Source organism: Vanacampus margaritifer, unplaced genomic scaffold (assembly GCF_051991255.1).
Source record: "Vanacampus margaritifer isolate UIUO_Vmar unplaced genomic scaffold, RoL_Vmar_1.0 HiC_scaffold_42, whole genome shotgun sequence".
Taxonomy (NCBI): Eukaryota; Metazoa; Chordata; class Actinopteri; order Syngnathiformes; family Syngnathidae; genus Vanacampus; species Vanacampus margaritifer.
In genome coordinates, this window is record NW_027520752.1 from 134,798 (window position 1) to 151,945 (window position 17,148).

Below are 17,148 nucleotides of genomic sequence, written 5' to 3' on the forward strand. Positions count from 1 at the left end.
TTTCCGACACGGCGGGTGCCGTGGTCCCTGCAGTGGGAGTCGTCTGTCTCTGCAACCCTGAGGATGACTCTGCTGACCTCTCCGACTGATGATGTGCCGGAAGAGGGAAGTACGGTAGCAGCTGCTGCTGATGCGGACGAGGAAGAGGACACAGCAGGACTGGTTCGCACATCCGCTGCATCGGTTGTTGCAGGCCTCTGGGGGGCGCTGGTCCCCTGGTTGGAGGCACCTATCCAAAGAACGCATAAGCAGCGAGATTTAAGATGGAGCAAGAGTGCGCTCGATTTGGGAGTTTGTGAAACTAATGCGGGCGGAACATTAGAGGTGGGTTTTTTTCTTGAACTTTTTGGAAATCGAGCTGCCTATTTGTTGCATTATTAATATTGTTGGTTTGGACTTGCACTACTTTAATGTGACTTTTGCGATGCATGTTGTTGACTGTGCACGTTGATCAATAAAGCGTTAAAAAAAACTTTTGTGAAATCGAAATATATTAATTATACAGATTTGCGCACATAACATTATCGCCATTAACTGTCCTCTTTTGGATTCTTAGTCAATTTGTAAAAGTGTTTGATTTGTTCAAAAAATAATGATAATAAAGTTTTGAAATGACGGACAGGTGATGCTAAGTTGTGTCGAGCCATTGTGCTATGGGGAGACAATGAAAATAAGCAACATTTATTTTATGAAGTTAAATTATTATTAACTTATATTTTACTGCAATATTTACACAAATTAATAATTTTTTAAGGCATTTTGCCTAGATGCTACTTTCTAAATTTATTTTTAAATCTCACGTACCTCCATTTGAGAAAAAACATCTTTTATGTAACTGCTCCATTAGGTTCTCAAAAATAAAGCGCTCATGAAAAATTAATGTACTGAAAATTGCACTCCCCCTTACCAACGAGGTATTGACAATTCCAAACATCTGGGGCATTTCTTATATTTCCGCTTCATTTCCACGGTACAGCCTGGTATTGTATTGCTTTTGCCTGTGTCTAGCATACAAACCAGGCATATTGTTATAGTAGTCAAACAACATTTGATCACATTTTCAAATCAAATTACAGCGACTCAAAGTCCAATGCTTTTCCATGAGCGGAGAGCGTCCTTTCACTGAGGATAAATGTTGCATTCGGGGAAGTTGGAAATCAGATTTATCCCACTTGGATTGTGTTAGTTCCGACCTCAAAGCGTTCGAGGCAAATGAAAATACAAGACATATGTTCACATCACACAATGTGATTTGGAATGCCTGCGTTAACCAGAACAACAAATAATTCATTGGAATCAGCCATTTTTTGTTGTTTACATTTGCCCCAAACACTTGGGGCAAATGAGGGCGGAACTGGGACACTTCAAGTAGGTGTTGAAGAAAATAATATTTTTCTTCGCGTGTTCGTTTTCTTTCGGATAGTGAGAATGTTGATTATCTGAATACAGGCTGGAGATCGGTGAACAGTTCCTTCGAAGGTTTTATTTCTACAGAATATTCCGGCCACAAGCGAGCTCCCAGCAATGGTGGCAGCGTCTCGCAAGTGCGAAGTTACAGCGGACTCACAACATTCTTATACTATCTTGAAGTAGCGGTACCACAAAGCCTCCACCAATGAGATAAGACTTTAAAAAGACATCATTGATTACAGACACTTCAACCACAGACAATGGCCCATTGTTGTGGAAATAGATTAAGTCTGTTAGATTACCTCTTTTTGTAATCTTTTGCGTGTTCAAATAAATCAGAGTTGAGATCTCGTGAAGAGGGTCCTTGCAAGGTTTTTTAATCAGAAAGTTTCTGATGACACAAAGGAATTTCACCAAGCCATGTTTCTGTCCAAATGTGTGTCGTCTCTCTCAGACACGGGACTTTTATTAGAAAAAACAATGTTTCCCAGGAAACTGCCTCTCCCCTCCCAGTATGCTAGCTCGTCCTTGATTTTTCAAAAAACGGATTTCTAACGAACAGAAACTAGACTTAGATAAATAAAATAAAAATAGATATCTAGACTTAGATAAATAAAAGAAACGTATTAACTTTCTCATTTCTGGGAAAAGAGAACAGATAACAAAGAGGACAAAAGCATGACTCATCAACCTATATTGAGTTAACAGTTATATCTACATCTTCACAACTTTAACTAAATTCAAAAGAGGTAAAATATAAAATGAAATAGTAAAATGTTAACAGGTCCCAGTCATGACGATAAGACTTTAAAAACATTATTGATTACAGACACTTGGCAGAAATTGCGACATCACTCACAAAGACACATCCACAGATACGATCATGCATCGGTCGTGGTCCCATCACGACAAACGTGGGACAGCATCATGTCTACCATATTTCTGACAATGACCCGAGGTGGGTGGACGTTGTGAGGCTGTTGGTGCGCCACGCACATCTGCCAGGCGTCCACCAGCATAACGTTGAGATCCTTGAACATGGCACGCAGCACGACGTCCAGTTGCAGCGCAAACCAGTCGCTGAAGATCAGGCTGAGCTCCTGATCCAGTGCCCTAGGGTTGGGCGTGCGGACCACAACCGCCGTCCCTGGGGCCCGGTTCAGCAGTCGCACCACCGCCTTGCGGATATGCCGGAGGCGGTGTATGTACACCTCCACAGGGAACGGACTGAAGTGAGCCCAGAGGCTGAGCGCCACAACCGTGTTGGGACCGCCGGTCAGGCCGTCCAGCTCGTTGGCGATGTAGCGTATCTTGTGTGCCACAGCATTGGCCTTGGAGACGATGGGCGGGCCGTGGAAGTGGTACTTGAGCAGAATGTTGTGGGTGCTGTCCAGCGCCATGAAGGGCCCCACCTTTATTGTACTCTCCTGTTTGAATTCCTTCATTCCTGCAGAGCAGAAGAAAATAAAGCTACATGAGAGGAAACTACTGGTCAAGATCAAGTGGCGGTTCAGCATCTTTAACAAGACATTTGGACGTCATCACAAACACTGCCAAAAGTGTAATAACTGTGTCACTCATCCAGAGTCACATACATGTAAATACCTCTTTAATATAGTGACTTGACGTACCACTTCTACTATATGCACTAAAAACATAAAATATTATGGCATTATTTCAAGGAAACACTACACAACAAACCCCAACAGTCTTGAAAAACAATTTTATAGTCTCAGTTGATAGGGTGTAATCACTATCATCATCAACTGCTTACAGATAAACCAAACTTCATTTATTTCTTAAATAAAATATTTATTGAGCATTGACAGTACATTTTTGATACAATCCATACAAAGGAAATAACTAATGCACACCATTTTTAATTAATTATTTGTTTGTTCAAAAATCATCTCCCATTCCCCTCAGTAACACTTGTGATTGTGTTTTGCCTCTTTTATGTGTTATTATTGTACAGACAAGGTTCAATATAGTTATATTGTTTATATTTGTGAATTAAAGTTTTGCTACTTTTGGTATTAAATTAATGTAACTCAGTGACACCCTTAGTAACAAAGGCAGGCAGTCTGTGTTATAACATAATGGCCTATGTAAGGAGCATTGGAGTTACAGTTGATTGACAATGACACAGTCAATGACACAGTCAATGACACAGTCAATGACACAGTCAATGACACAGTCAATGACACAGTCAATGACACAGTCAATTTAAGATGATGGGAATATTCTTGATTTCAAAACGAATGTTTGGGCTGCTTCCAGCATGATTTTAAAATGATTTGTGGCCCAAACTATAGGGCGGCCCACCGGGAATTGTCCCGGGCCTCCAGATGGCCCAGTCCGGGCCTGGTGTAAAGGAAAAGTTAATAAATAAATCAATGTAAATAATGACACTGTGTTAATGAAAATACTATTCATATATTATTTTAAAATAGGTAAAAGGATAAAATAGCAAATAAAAAATGTGGAATTGTGAGCTGTATTGATTATGTAAAGCAGGAAAGCTCAGATGTCTGATTCTTGTGGCACAGTATGTCGTGCAGGTCAACAACCTTTTTGAAAACGAGAGCTACTTCTTGGGATTAATACAAAGGGTTTGAAACACACTTGTGAAATAACAAATGTGCTCAAATTACCTATAATAATTATGCCTCTTTATTAATAAATAATTATTTTTATTGGATGTGAAGACACCACACCAATCATGTTTTTAAAATCGTGATTTTTCATAATAATTAGGAAATGTAAAAAGGCAACACTTTATACTGTAGCGATGTGTAAACCTGTAGCGACTTTAACATGTAACAATGTCATTTCACATAATTCTGGAAATGATTATGTTGTGGAATGATGCCGTTTTTGTGCCTATATGCCAATACAAATATGGAACAATAAGGTGGATGGTTTGATAGGTGGAATGACGAAGAGGTCCAGGCAAGCATTTAAAGGACAAGCACCTCCAGAGAAAATCAGCAAAGAAGAATGATAGGGTTTACCAGCTTATCACTGACAATTCTGTAAGTTATTTGATTGGTGATTTATTAGGGGAAAAAAACATTTGTATTATTTGATTCCCTCACCAAATGTGAATCATTAAGGAAATCAGCAAGGAATCAGATACATAAACAGCATCAATAATGGAAGCAGAATCACAAAATTCTTATCAATTCTCATCCCTATTTCTAAGTTTGTGCTCAAGTACATTTCAGATATTGTAATTTTTTTTATTGACAAGGGGCTGATTCAATTCATTTCTATGTTTACACTTTTGTTTCCCACCACTGTCCACCATTCAGCCATTAAGACACACTCACCTGGAAGAACAGTGACGAGGTACTCGAACCACTGGCGCATGGTGGAGTCGCCGTACAAGTAGACCAACTTGTTGGCCAAGCACTGAGTGATGGACAGCCCATCAACCTGGCGCTCGGTCACGCCACCCAACGGCCTCCAAATATCCTGGTAGTAGTATCCAGATGTTGCCAGCTTCACGGGATCCGGTATTTTACTGCCATTTTCTACATTGATGGCAGACACAATGTGGTGACTAATCGCCATCCCCCAAAAGTGAGAGTTATAATTCTGTAGGTCAACAGTACCTTTCTTTGAAGGCAGCACGACGATGGTGTCCGATGTGGAAGCATGGATGGGATATTTAAGGTTCACGCCTCTGATGTCAAAAAGTGGATTACAACAGAATTAACAACAATTAGATACTACAATGATATTTGTACAAAGAGAGTGAGCTATTCCAACGGTACCAGCCACAATCCTAAAACCTAAATCCCATCCATCAGTGCTACTGCCTCCGTGACCCGACCCCGGATAAGCGGTAGAAAATGGATGGAACACTTTAAAAACAGTTGGGCCAAATATAACTCAGCTATGGGTCAAAAATGGACCGATCCTCAACTTGGGTCGATTTGACCCAACTTTGAGTCAAGAAATGGGTCTTTCAGTGTAAAACAACTCATAAATATTGGTCAGATCATTTACTTGGGTCAAAAATATAGGTCATTTTGTATAAAACAACCTAGAAAGTTGGGTCAAATTGACCCATTAAGTGGATCGGTCCATTGTTTATCCATAATTGGGTTACTTTTGACCCAACTGTTTTCAGAGTGTATTGCAATGGTACCAGCCAAATCCTCCTTCGATGACACTCGGAAGTCATAAAACAGAAATAGAAATACTAGATTGTTTTGTTTCAGATTTTCGGTTATGAAACCAAGTGCTGTTTAGAAGTACTTTAGAGATGACACTTACAATAACCTAAATGTGATTTTTGGGTCAACAGCTTGTTCTGTTTGGATTACCTTTGGAACAGCTTATGTCAAATATTTATTGAGTGTACAAACTTCTGAAAGAGCAAAGCCTCCTTGTTGGTGATGATGTTTTTGAGGGGGCTTTCCATGAAGTGGTTGTTTCTGGTGTCACAGCTGAGCATTTTGGGCTTGTAGCAATACCAAGCATCACCAGTGTGAAGGTCCGTGTAGTTACACAGTGGCCCCTTGTCTTGCGGCAGGCACAGGTTGCACCCCATCTTCTCAGACTGCTCTCCTTGGTGAAAGATGCTGGAGAAGTACACTCGATCGGGCCGTTTCTCCCTCAGTCGCTGCAGCACGGCGATGGCCTCGTTCGAGTGTACCATCATGACCTCGACCTGAGCAGAGCCCTCCCACAGAAGCGGGAATCGAGCGGAATAAAGTCCGTTCTTGTGGTCCAGCACCTCCCGGGCCACGCCCGCTTTGTATTTTGGGGAGTGCAACCGAGCCAACAGCAAATCGCCGCCGTAGCGCTTGGGTTGGCCTTTGAAGTCGTGCAGGTGGATCTGCACTTCCAGCTGGTCGCCCACGTACCAACTGTGGTTGTTTTGGGAGGTTACGATGGTGAACAGGCTGTGGGCCAGGTCACTCGTCTGGGACAGGTTGAGTGGTTCGGAGCCAGAGGGCGGCCGGGGCCAGGCGATGGAGTCCAACAGGTTGCGTTCCTCAAGCTCTTCTTCAGTGGACAGTGGCTGGTACAGATGAGGACAGAAGGTGCGCTGGTGGGGAAATGTTGGGAGGTTTTTAAATGGATTTGATGATTGGTTCCGGTTCTGGACCTTGTACGGTGGTGACACTGTGTGGTACTTCCAACTCTGAAAAGATCACATGTCAAGCATATATAGTTACATTTGCTGTTTTGTTTATTAACTGTGCACACTGCAGAGTGGCGGACTTTCTCATGTGTGACGTATGGCTGGGCAATTAATCAAAATGTGGTTAAGATTTACACGTGCATGGGTGTGTATGTTTGTATGTGTGTGAGTCCCACCTCCCACAGTTGGGTAGGGCCACGGCTGCACAAGGTGCAGGCAATAGCAAATAGTTGGCTGTCAATTAGGCTGGAAGTCCATTAAAAACAGAAATGCACTGCAACCAAAACACAGCAAATGCAAAATATACCAAAAACAACAAAAATAAAAAGCAAGATTACAAAACTCGAGCATGAAAAAAAAATACTTCCACCTTATGACAGCCCTGTTCCTACATATGCTTTGCACTTTGAAGTGGTTATTAACCTTCGTCTTGTGTTAACTTTCTGTTACCATCTCTTATGTTAACGGGTCGGTTTCGACCCGTGTCTTAAATCAGCTGTAAAATACAATAAAAACAAGTAGATATCATCCAATTTATTTCTCATCTCTTGGTTGGCTTGTTAGTCTCCCTTATCCATGAAAATATTAGTTTTAATGTTGTTGGTGTGGGCTTCTGGGCCTTTTTTGTCAGTATACCCCTCGATTTCAATTAAAAAAAAATTAGAACATAAACACCAAGAGAATCATATAAATAAATACAAGGTTGTTGTGTTACCCGACTCTTACTGGGGGCTATTAGAACACATCTCTTAAATTCATTTGTTTTATTTATTTATTAATTTAAATATTATTGACTATAGTAACATCTATGGTGTTACGGGTCGATTTCGACCCATGTATATTTACTTCAAGAAAAATGCAAAAAAGTATTTTTTCAGCAGTAGAACTTTAATATAAACACAAAATGAAAAGCAAGTGATATTGTGACCCTGCAGTCCAGTAGTCATATCGAGGACCACGCGTTTTCCTTGTTTTTTTTCTCAGGAATGCCACTCACAGCTTTGCCTGTGTAAATCTGTAGTTTCCATGCATAGCTGTTTTTTGCATCGCAGGCTGCCCAGATTTTTATGCCGTACTTCCCTGGCTTACTGGGTATGTATTGCCGGAAGGGGCGTTTTCCTCGGTAAGGGACAAGACGTTCATCGACTGTCACCTCTGGCCCTGGGTTGAACATCAGTGGAAGGAGTTGCGTCCATCTCTCCCAGACATCCCTGATGGGGGCAAGCTTGTCAGAAATTGCTCTGATATTTCAGTTGTCAAATCTGAGGACTCTTGATATCATTCGAAAGGTCTGAAGTGACATTGTTGCCCGGAAAATATTTCTGCCTGTCGATGCGTCCCAGAGACTATCAGTGGCCTCATTGCAGGATCACCAATGTAAGCATCCAGATATTCCTCATCAATGTCTTTCCACATGTCGTCATGGACTTTTTTTCCTTCAACGTTTGTCATAGCCATGATGACTCTTTTTAGTGACAATGGCATGAATAGCTCGAAACATGTCCCGATGTCACTGACTCTTGTCACAGCAAATTGTGATTCCAGGGGTCATTTTTATGACATTTGCAGCAGCTGCCCTGCCATGTACATCATGAGGTACTGAGCTCCAAAAGATCTTATCATTTTTGGATTTGAATCTTTCAGTGGGAGGAGCTTCACCACCAGTGACCTCCTAATCAGACTCATCAGATATGTCTGTGTCTTCTGGTTGATACTCCACATTGTCTTCCTCCTCAGAAACTGTGTCCTCTTCCTCATTTTCATCAAAAAGATTATCCAGAACTTGGGTCGCTGAAAATCTTCTTCTCATGTTTGTATGCTGCAAATTGGAGATGTGCACTCTGCAAGTCAAATCCATCCTTCCATCCATCCATCCATCCATTTTCTTTACCGCTTGTCCTCACAAGGGTCGCGGGGTTGCTGGAGCCTATCCCAGCTGACTTCGGGCAGTAGGCAGGGTACACCCTGAACTGGTTGCCAGTCAATTGCAAGGCTCTGCAAGTCAAATGACCTTTCAAATGAATGAATTGACCTTACATGTCAGGACATGCCCATCTCTGTTAGTTTTGTTTTTGTGCAGGTGTACTGGAAAACACGGCAAAATGAGAATCCCCTACAGCTCACAGGATTGGGAGAGGAGCTGGCTGTCAGTGTGTTGGCTGGCAGTGTAATTATGAATCCAGTTTTGGCTCTAATTATTGCTTTATAATCTTATTTTTATAACTGGGTCGAAACCGACCCTAACAACACAAATGTAACAATTTCAACCAGAGCATTTTAGAATATAGTAAAAAACTTTGTTTTTGTTTTATTTTGTTGAAATAGGGGTTCCTGACAAAGTCAAAAAGCCTTGATGCAATAAACTAATTTATATGGTTCTTTTATGCATGTTAAACCTAAAAACGGGTCGCTGACGACCCTAACACAAGACGAAGATTCAGTCTTTTTGAAAAAACCAACCGGACGTGACTGATACATTTTTGGTGTGTCTCGATACATAGTTTGCGCCGTGGAAATTTTCTGATACCGGGGAAACAAAAAGAAAGAAACAAAAAAGCTCATATCAGCACCGATGGGTGTGTTTTTTGCTGAAGAAGCATTGAGAAGAACATTGAGAAGCATTCACATTTAACTTTTCAGCCTGATCTGCCAAATCTTTCAAAGGTAAGTAAAGATCTTGTGGATTTAATTTTGCTGTGTAAATTGATGAATTTATAGCTCACTGGTTTTGTTACATTAACTCATTCACTGCCATTGACGGCTATAGACGTCAAAAAATCATTTGAACTATTTCTATTAGTTTAACTTTTTTTTTAAATTATTAAAAATTAGGGGCGTCAGGCGATTAAAATTTCTAATCGTTATTAATGGGATGACTTTACTAGTTAACTCACAAATTGTATCCTTTCTAAATGTACAATCATTATTTTCTAGGTTTTCATTAAAAAATGTTAAACTAATAGAAGTAGTTTAAATTAATTTTTTACCTTTCGTCGGGAGCCACTATCCTGCATGTTTCCCCTCCTCCAACACACCTGATTCAAATGTTCAGGATCGTTATGAAGCTTCCACAGAGCTTGCTGATGAGCTGATCATTTGAATCGAGTGTGATGAAGGAGGGAAACATACAACATGCAGGATAGTGGCCCTCGAGGATCGGCTTTGGACAAACCCTATCCTACCAACCCACATGGATGTCAACAGTGCATTAAAACAAAAAGCAAATAGAAAGTCAGCTGTGTTTAAGATTTTTGATGGATTGATCCTAAAAGCTAATTTAAACAAGCAGCTGTTTTATTTTAATTTTATGTTCAATACATTTGAATTTGTTTGCTTTCAAACATTTATTTAGATTCCTGACACAGTGAATCAGTAAGCATGATTAGGAGACGCAGGAACTTGGTGTTCTCCTTCATTTTCTTCCTGATCATCATCGTCATGATTGGGCGTGTTTACTACAGGAGGTATGCCCGTCACATCGCTTTTGCGCCATTATGCTGTATGTCATGTAACATTAGTTATACTCCATCTATCCGTTGCCATGGTGACCCGTCAAGGGGGTCCATTGTTGCGGTCTTTTTAAAGTCGTGCGGCACGAGCTTGACTCCAGGTGAAAGTACTCAGCGTTGATCAAATTAACTGAAAACAGCTATCCTGGAACCCAAAAACACAGTATCCTATCTCAGGGTAGGTCAACTCACTGTTCAGGGTTAGTCTCAGAGTTAGTTGAACCTGCTTTGTGAAATGGACCCCTGGTTTAGGATAAAACACTATCTAAATGCGCTCTATTTAGCAATATGATCAAATTGGATTTTTCATTCTTTGGATTACGACTTTTTTTTTTGTTGTAAAAGTACAATTGGTAGTAACCCATTCAAATGGATTCAGGGTTTGGTGGTTGTAATGCGCATTTGGTATCGAGGCGCTATATATGTATCATGTAAGAAAAAAAAGCTTGTTTTATTTTTATGTAACGTCTCTCTTTCTTGTGTCTACATTTAATGATAACGTTCATTAGCAAAGTCTCTCTTCCAAAACAAATCCCACCTGATCCAGCTGCAGACGTCTGGTGAGTGCAAACACTTGCACAAGCGGTCTCGCTTTTTCTTGCCATAACAAAGCAGACAAAGGCGGCCTAAAACTATTGTTGCTGATGTTGCAGCTCCAACCTGAGCAGCTGTACTCACGGGGTCGAGATGGCCATCATCACACAGGAAAACACACCTGTGGGAACCGTGATTCACTACTTAGACGACTGGATGCTGACCGTGACGCCAGATATCTTCAAAACCTTTGTGAAGGTACGCTGACAAATAAAAAATGGGGGGGGAGAATTAAAAACAAATGTATTGCTCCTAGAAGTGAAATAAAATTGTATGTGAATAAAATGTAAAAAAAAAAAAAAACTTTCTCAAAGATTAGATGCAATATTGTACTAAAAAGTTCAACATACTGAATTGTAAATCACAACAGCATAATTAAAACACACACTTCAAGAAGAAATAAAACATTTTTCAAATCAAAGTTCTCCAAATAGTAAGTCAAGCGTGCTCGCTTCGAACTATTTGTCGCTCTCAGTTGAAGATGACTATAAAACGGAAATACAACAAAAAAATGTCACATCCAAGACCTTGCTGCTCATCTTTACAGTATGAAAACAACACTGACCTTGATGCTCGTTGATTTCCAGAAGCATCCGTTCTCCACGGAGATGTACGACAAGTGCGCCGTGGTCGGCAGCGGCGGCATCCTGATCGACAGCGGCTGCGGAGAAACGATTGACTCGGCTCAGTTTGTGATCAGGTGCAATCTACCACCGCTGAACCACGTGTACGCCAAAGACGTAGGCTTCAAGACGGACCTCGTCACGGCCAACCTTGACGTCTTCGAACGCAGGTAATTCTGATGGCATCTTGTCACTTCTGCTTGTAAAGATTTCCAAATAGGAAATACTGGAAATATAAGTAATCCTTTCCATGGTGGCCATCTTATCTCATTCACTGCCATTGGCTGCTATATACATCAAAAATTCATTTTAACTATCAATTAGTTTAACATTCTTCCCACTTTTATTAACAAGAGTATGAAAACCTAGGGGGGTTATTGTACATTTAGAACACATATCAAATTTGTGATTAATCATGAGTTAACTAGTGAAGTCATGCGATTAATTATGCTTAAAAAAAATTATCGCCTGATGCCCCTATTTTTTAATAAACTTTTCTTTTTTTTTTTAAAGAAAAGATTATTAAAATAATAATAATTTAACGACCTGATGCTCCTAATTTTTGCTAAAAATTTTTTTTTAGATTATTACAAAATAATCATAATAATTAAAATTACTTCTTTTTTTTAAAGAGGAAGAAGCAAAGTTTATTAAAAATTAGGGGCGTCAGGCGATTCATTTTTTTTTTCGTAATAAATCACATGACTTGACTAGTTAACTCACGATTAATTACAAATTTTATATCTGTTCTAAATGTACCAAAAAAATTCCAAGTTTTCATACTCTTGTGAACAAAAGTGGAAAAAATGCTAAACTAATAGAAATAGTTCAAACGGATTTTTGACGTCTATAGCCGTCAATGGCAGTGAATGAGTTAAAAGTTACCTGCACAGCTGTATAATTACTATAATGCTTGGTTTGTTGTGATTTTATTATGATGGACTACTTGATCATCCTCCCCCATTTTAGTTAGTGAGTAGTAGCAGATAGTAGTTGGTTGGTTAGACGGTCAGTTAGTTAGCAGTAGGCCAGTAGCGTGGGTAGCTTGGTTTTACTGGTCGCTTGATAAAAGTGCTGCTCAATTCCAAGGTCCGGCAGATGGGCAAAATCTTGATGTGTGTGTCAGTTAGCAGCCACTTGTGTACCATATTCCTCGTCATGAGATGATTTTAGACTTCTGTGTCTCTGAGGGAGCAGTGGGCAGCTTTTGTTGTGGCTATTCTCACCGGAGCTTTCCCCCACAGGTACGAGTCTCTGTCGGGCTTGGGACCACAGCAGAAACTTGTAGAAGCAGTCCAGATCTACGGGAAGGCCCTGATGCTCCTTCACACCTTCTCCTACCGCTCTTACACACAAGTGTCAATGCGGGCGGCTCGCACCCTAAAAGACTTCAAAAGCCCCATTCGTGCCATCTCATTCAACCCCAACTACGTGCGCAATGTGTCGCGGTTCTGGGCCGCCAAAGGCCTCGCCGGGTATCAGCCCACCACGGGCATATTAATGGCCAGCCTGGCTCTGGAGCTGTGCTCCGAAGTTCACCTGTACGGCTTCTGGCCCTTTGACAAACACCCGGACGGACACACTCTCACCAAGCACTACTACAACGATCTCAAGCACTTAGCCGTGCATGATATGCCCATAGAGTTTGGACTGTTGTCCACGCTGAACAAGCAGGGCGTGCTTAGGCTTCACACTGAGGCTTGTCCAGCCAAGGAAAGGGTGTGACTCTTTAAAAAAAGGAGCTTGACCATGTCCATTTTTGACAAACACAAAATCAAAGTCATCTTTTAAGATTTCATAATTTTTACTGCATAACATTTTAACTCATTCACTGCCATTGACGGCTATAGACGTCAAAATTTTATTTGAACTATTTGTATTAGTTTAACTTTTTTTCCCACTTTTGTTAACAAGAGTATGTAAACCTAGAATGTTTTTATTGTACATTTAGAACAGATATAATATTTGTAATTAATCAAGAGTTAACAAGTGAAGTCATACGATTAATTCCGATTAAAATTTTGAATCGCCTGAATTTTTAAAATCTTTTTTTTTAAATCGCGTCAGGCGGTTAAATTTCTTAATTGTAATTAATCACATGACTTCAATAGTTAACTCACAATTAATCACAAATTTTATATCTGTTCTAAATGTACAATATTTTTTTTTCTAGATTTTCATACTTTTGTCAACAAAAGTGGAAAAAAATGTTAAACTACTAGAAATAGTTCAAATGAATTTTTGACGTCTATAGCCGTCAATGGCAGTGAATGAGTTAACAAATAACAAATTAAACTAGACTCTGTGTGAATGTCCGGATCCTCAAAATTAAAGGAAGTCACGTAGCAGAAAAGAGTGGCGCAGAAAAGGCAATATTAAAAAGGAGTAGAGCTGACACGCCAAACGCACCCTAACTCAAATGTATAAATCATCATATAGAGCTCTGAAGTGCACATGCCTGATGGATATGACAGAGTAAGCAACACAAAATGCAACACAAAAACAATAGCCTATCATGTGTAAATAATGGTCCAATAGCAGGTTTGGCTGATCATGTTTCTACTCGTATTTTAATGTTGTGGTATCTCGTATTTGTTGGGAACAGTGGGTTACATTGAGGGGAAAACCACATGCTGCCCCACTACAAGGAAGAGATAGATAAAAAATATATAGTAATTACATTGAAAACAAAAATAGAAATGACTAGTTTTTAAATGTGACTGAAACTAAGATTTGCATTTGGTACCCAATTTTGTAAACCCTGCCTTGGCTAATAGTAATTCAAACACATTCTAGCACAAGGAAGTTCAATATTTGAGCTCTTCAAAAATAGACAAATTGTGTTGTACCTTGCCTTATCTCCTTATTTAGGCTTTATGTTTATAGAATATGACAGTTAGTCAAATCAATTTCTATGGCACCCTTGACTTTATGTATGTTTTCGTAATTGTTCAGATTTAGTCATTTTTATTTTTTTGATCATATACAACATAACTATCAACGTTGGTTATTGGAATGTTACGCTATTTTAGATTGATACATTAAAACATGTGAAATATCCATCTTCATTAAAACACTGCAAACTAAAGTGAGCCGGTCTGAGCCATGTGTTATGATTGGTGTCCTGTCTGACTTGTGGGGTTTTGTTTGCACCTTTACTCGTCATCCTGTTTGTTCCCTTCCTTGTGTCATCCAATCATCTCCCCCAGCCACTTGTGTCTTGTCCAGGTGTCTCTCGATGTCTCGTCAGTTGGCTTGTATTTAGTTCCCTGGTTTTGTTGGATCATTGTCGCTGTCACCACCGGTGTTTTGTTTGGTCTTTTCAGATCTTTGTTGGTTTTGTTCACCCAGTACCCCTGCTAGTGTTTTTGTTAAATAAATCGTGTTCAGTTTAACATGCATCCCTGCCGCGGTTCTCCTGCCTCCCTGCATTTGGGTCCTCCAACTCCACACGTGACACCATGAAACTCCAGGGCTGAAAATGAGTCTCAGTCCGGCCCTCTACAAATATCATATTCCAAACTCATTTTACAACATAACCCTTACAGGAAAGGCTTACCGATGCACGCACGCACGACTACTGAAGGGTATCCGAATCCAAAAGATTATGCCAAACACTTTGTTTCATAAACAATTCATTTCAATCGGAGTCTCTAAATGTACATATTATAGCACACAGGAGATTTTTGCCCCTAATGTTGCCATTTATTAACAAAAGACAAAAAAAACATTCGAAGACTATGAACAATCAACATCAGTGTTTAACATGAATGAAATTTGCATGCACACAATTGCTTCGTTTAAGGAATATGTCATATATTTTTGTTTCATTTTCCACACACCCTGTGAAAAAAAATGTCACTCATACTAGCACTTTATTTACAACCACATAATGTTATTAATGTTATTAACGTTAGGGCATATATAGCAGTAAGCTAACAAACCAAACCAACCAGCTCGCTGTTTAGTTCAAAACAAACATGACCACTGACGTTATGTCAAGTTTCATTTTTGGTTATCGGGAACTAACCAATAATAATAAAAAAAAACATTTTTCCATATGAAATCAAGCAGAACCGAAACCCAATCAGAGCAAAGCTCATTTACATTTTGAATTATTGAATATCAAAGAGAAAATGGACCGTTTAAAATCCCTTTCTTCCGACCAATTGAAACAACTTGAAAATGGGCATCCTGCTCATTTTCAACCCATGAAAGGACAGCATAGATTTAAAAATAATTGTACATAGATATGGTGTGGCACGTGAAAATAAATAGATTAACATATAGATGACAAAATTCATCAAGTTTGGCACGGTTAGGCTATGATCTTGGGTCAAGGGTGGCATCACAGTAACTCATTGCCTTGCCTGCGATGACTGCTTTCCCAAAACGTTAAAATGTATCTTTCTGTAACCTTGCAGAAATAGTGCTCCATTGCCTTCCTTTCTGGAATGTGATGACATGAACGGACCCCTCCACTTCGTAGCCACAAAAAGGTAAAGAGAAATGACAAGAACGGTCAGATCAGCTGTTTCATGACCTTGAATGAAGTGAAGTGGAGCAAAGTTTAGGAAAAAGAAGAGTCGGTCGAAACTGCTCTGGGTCCGATGGCATTACTTGTAACGTGTGGAAAGTTTAACATTGTTCAGAACAGATCACTGGCATATTAATAAATATGTCTCGGGTTCCAAGGTTACGCAAAGAGATGATTATTGTCCAGCTAGATACGAATCCATTTGTGCGCACGTGGGCGTGCGCGTGCGCGTGCGTGTGTTTCTGCAAGTCTTTCATGTTGTAATACGTAATATGTAACACGAGGCAGTCCTGAACAGGTGTGTTTTGAGTCTTGATTTGAAGGAGGAGAGAGAGTCACTGTTTCTGAGGTTCGGTGGCAGAGTGTTCCAGAGCTGGGGGGCCGAGCAACTGGTGGCTTTTTTTTTTGTATCCAACTCAGATAACCATGACAAAACCTTCAAAACTGAACATGCAATGAACAAAGCATACAACAATTAACCAATAACAGCAGTACTCAATAAAAGAGGACATGAAAAAGAAGCAGCTGTATCAAATTTAAAATGCTCTTTGAGAGTCACATCAAATTTGGTTTCTTGGCTTAGCTGTCACAATACTGGACTCTGCCTCTGTCTCTGGTGACAGGACTGTTGGATCTGGATGAGCACAAACATTGTAGGCCTAATCAATAACATTAAAAATGAACATAAGACGTCTAAATCATTTTTTTTTAAAAAACATAAAATGATTGTGTAACAGTTAATTCTACGCATAATACAGGACAATTGCCGACCCAGTACAAAAGCCCAACACAATCTGTACAAGTCTTCTTACTAGTAGCTCCAGCTTCATTCGGTTCCTTCTCCTAGACCTTCTCCTTCAATGAGGCCAACACACATTACCCCTCCTCCAAGAACGGGACCACCTCCTCACCACCAATATTTCTAGAGATGGGACAATGAAGCCTTGTGACGCTTTTGAGGCTTTCGGCTGATTGCTTTGGAAAAAGAGTCGAAGTTTCAAAGCCCCATAAAATAGATCGTACCGGTGACATCTGGTGGTCAGCTGGAGTCATAGCAGCTATAATCTTCAAAGTGATTCGCCTGATTGATTCATATTCCAACATAACACCAGTACATTCAGTCTTACGTCATAGCAGCTATAATCTTCAAAGTGATTCGCCTGATTTTATATTCCAACATAACACCAGTACATTCAGTCTTACATTTGTGTCTGTCTAATGATCATCAGGTACACATGGAAGGTGAACATAAAGTGAACCAAATATCTACATGAGGGAATTGTGCTTGTGCAACAGTGAAAATAAAGCAAATACCAG

At 40.0% G+C, this 17,148-nt stretch overlaps 2 protein-coding genes across 3 annotated transcripts; one reads left to right on the plus strand and one right to left on the minus strand.

Annotated features, from left to right (window-relative positions):
• Positions 1-1,764: 1,764 nt before the first annotated feature.
• On the minus strand, positions 1,765-16,900 carry LOC144040869 (NXPE family member 3-like). 2 transcript variants are annotated; one of them, XM_077555228.1, is made up of 7 exons: positions 16,855-16,900; positions 16,644-16,753; positions 11,237-11,332; positions 9,556-10,874; positions 5,787-6,568; positions 4,743-5,098; positions 1,765-2,857 (listed from the first exon to the last, which is right to left on the minus strand). In XM_077555228.1, exons 4-7 carry the CDS (start codon positions 9,580-9,582, stop codon positions 2,292-2,294), a joined length of 1,731 nt encoding a protein of 576 aa, XP_077411354.1. In that variant the 5' UTR covers positions 9,583-10,874; positions 11,237-11,332; positions 16,644-16,753; positions 16,855-16,900; the 3' UTR covers positions 1,765-2,291. The 2 variants fall into 2 exon arrangements, with proteins under 2 accessions (XP_077411354.1, XP_077411355.1); XM_077555229.1 differs by lacking the exon at positions 16,855-16,900 and having other exon boundaries at positions 4,743-4,946; positions 5,028-5,098; positions 16,644-16,828.
• LOC144040870 (alpha-2,8-sialyltransferase 8E-like) lies at positions 9,101-14,386 on the plus strand. The gene is made up of 6 exons (XM_077555230.1): positions 9,101-9,232; positions 9,921-10,032; positions 10,587-10,637; positions 10,731-10,869; positions 11,259-11,464; positions 12,539-14,386. The coding sequence occupies exons 2-6, from the start codon at positions 9,947-9,949 to the stop codon at positions 13,017-13,019; spliced, it is 963 nt and encodes a 320-aa protein (XP_077411356.1). The 5' UTR covers positions 9,101-9,232; positions 9,921-9,946; the 3' UTR covers positions 13,020-14,386.
• Positions 16,901-17,148: the final 248 nt, after the last annotated feature.

Excerpts from the sequence above, each read along its gene's own strand:
- LOC144040870 (XM_077555230.1), top strand. The coding sequence starts at position 9,947 with ATGATTAGGAGACGCAGGAACTTGGTGTTCTCCTTCATTTTCTTCCTG. Across the intron at positions 10,870-11,258 it reads TCTTCAAAACCTTTGTGAAG|AAGCATCCGTTCTCCACGGA; the intron begins GTACGCTGACAA and ends GTTGATTTCCAG. Across the intron at positions 11,465-12,538 it reads CTTGACGTCTTCGAACGCAG|GTACGAGTCTCTGTCGGGCT; the intron begins GTAATTCTGATG and ends TTTCCCCCACAG.
- LOC144040869 (XM_077555228.1), bottom strand. The coding sequence starts at position 9,582 with ATGCAGGATAGTGGCTCCCGACGAAAG. Across the intron at positions 6,569-9,555 it reads ATAGTGGCTCCCGACGAAAG|AGTTGGAAGTACCACACAGT; the intron begins GTAAAAAATTAA and ends TGATCTTTTCAG. Across the intron at positions 2,858-4,742 it reads CCTCGTCACTGTTCTTCCAG|GAATGAAGGAATTCAAACAG; the intron begins GTGAGTGTGTCT and ends TCTGCTCTGCAG.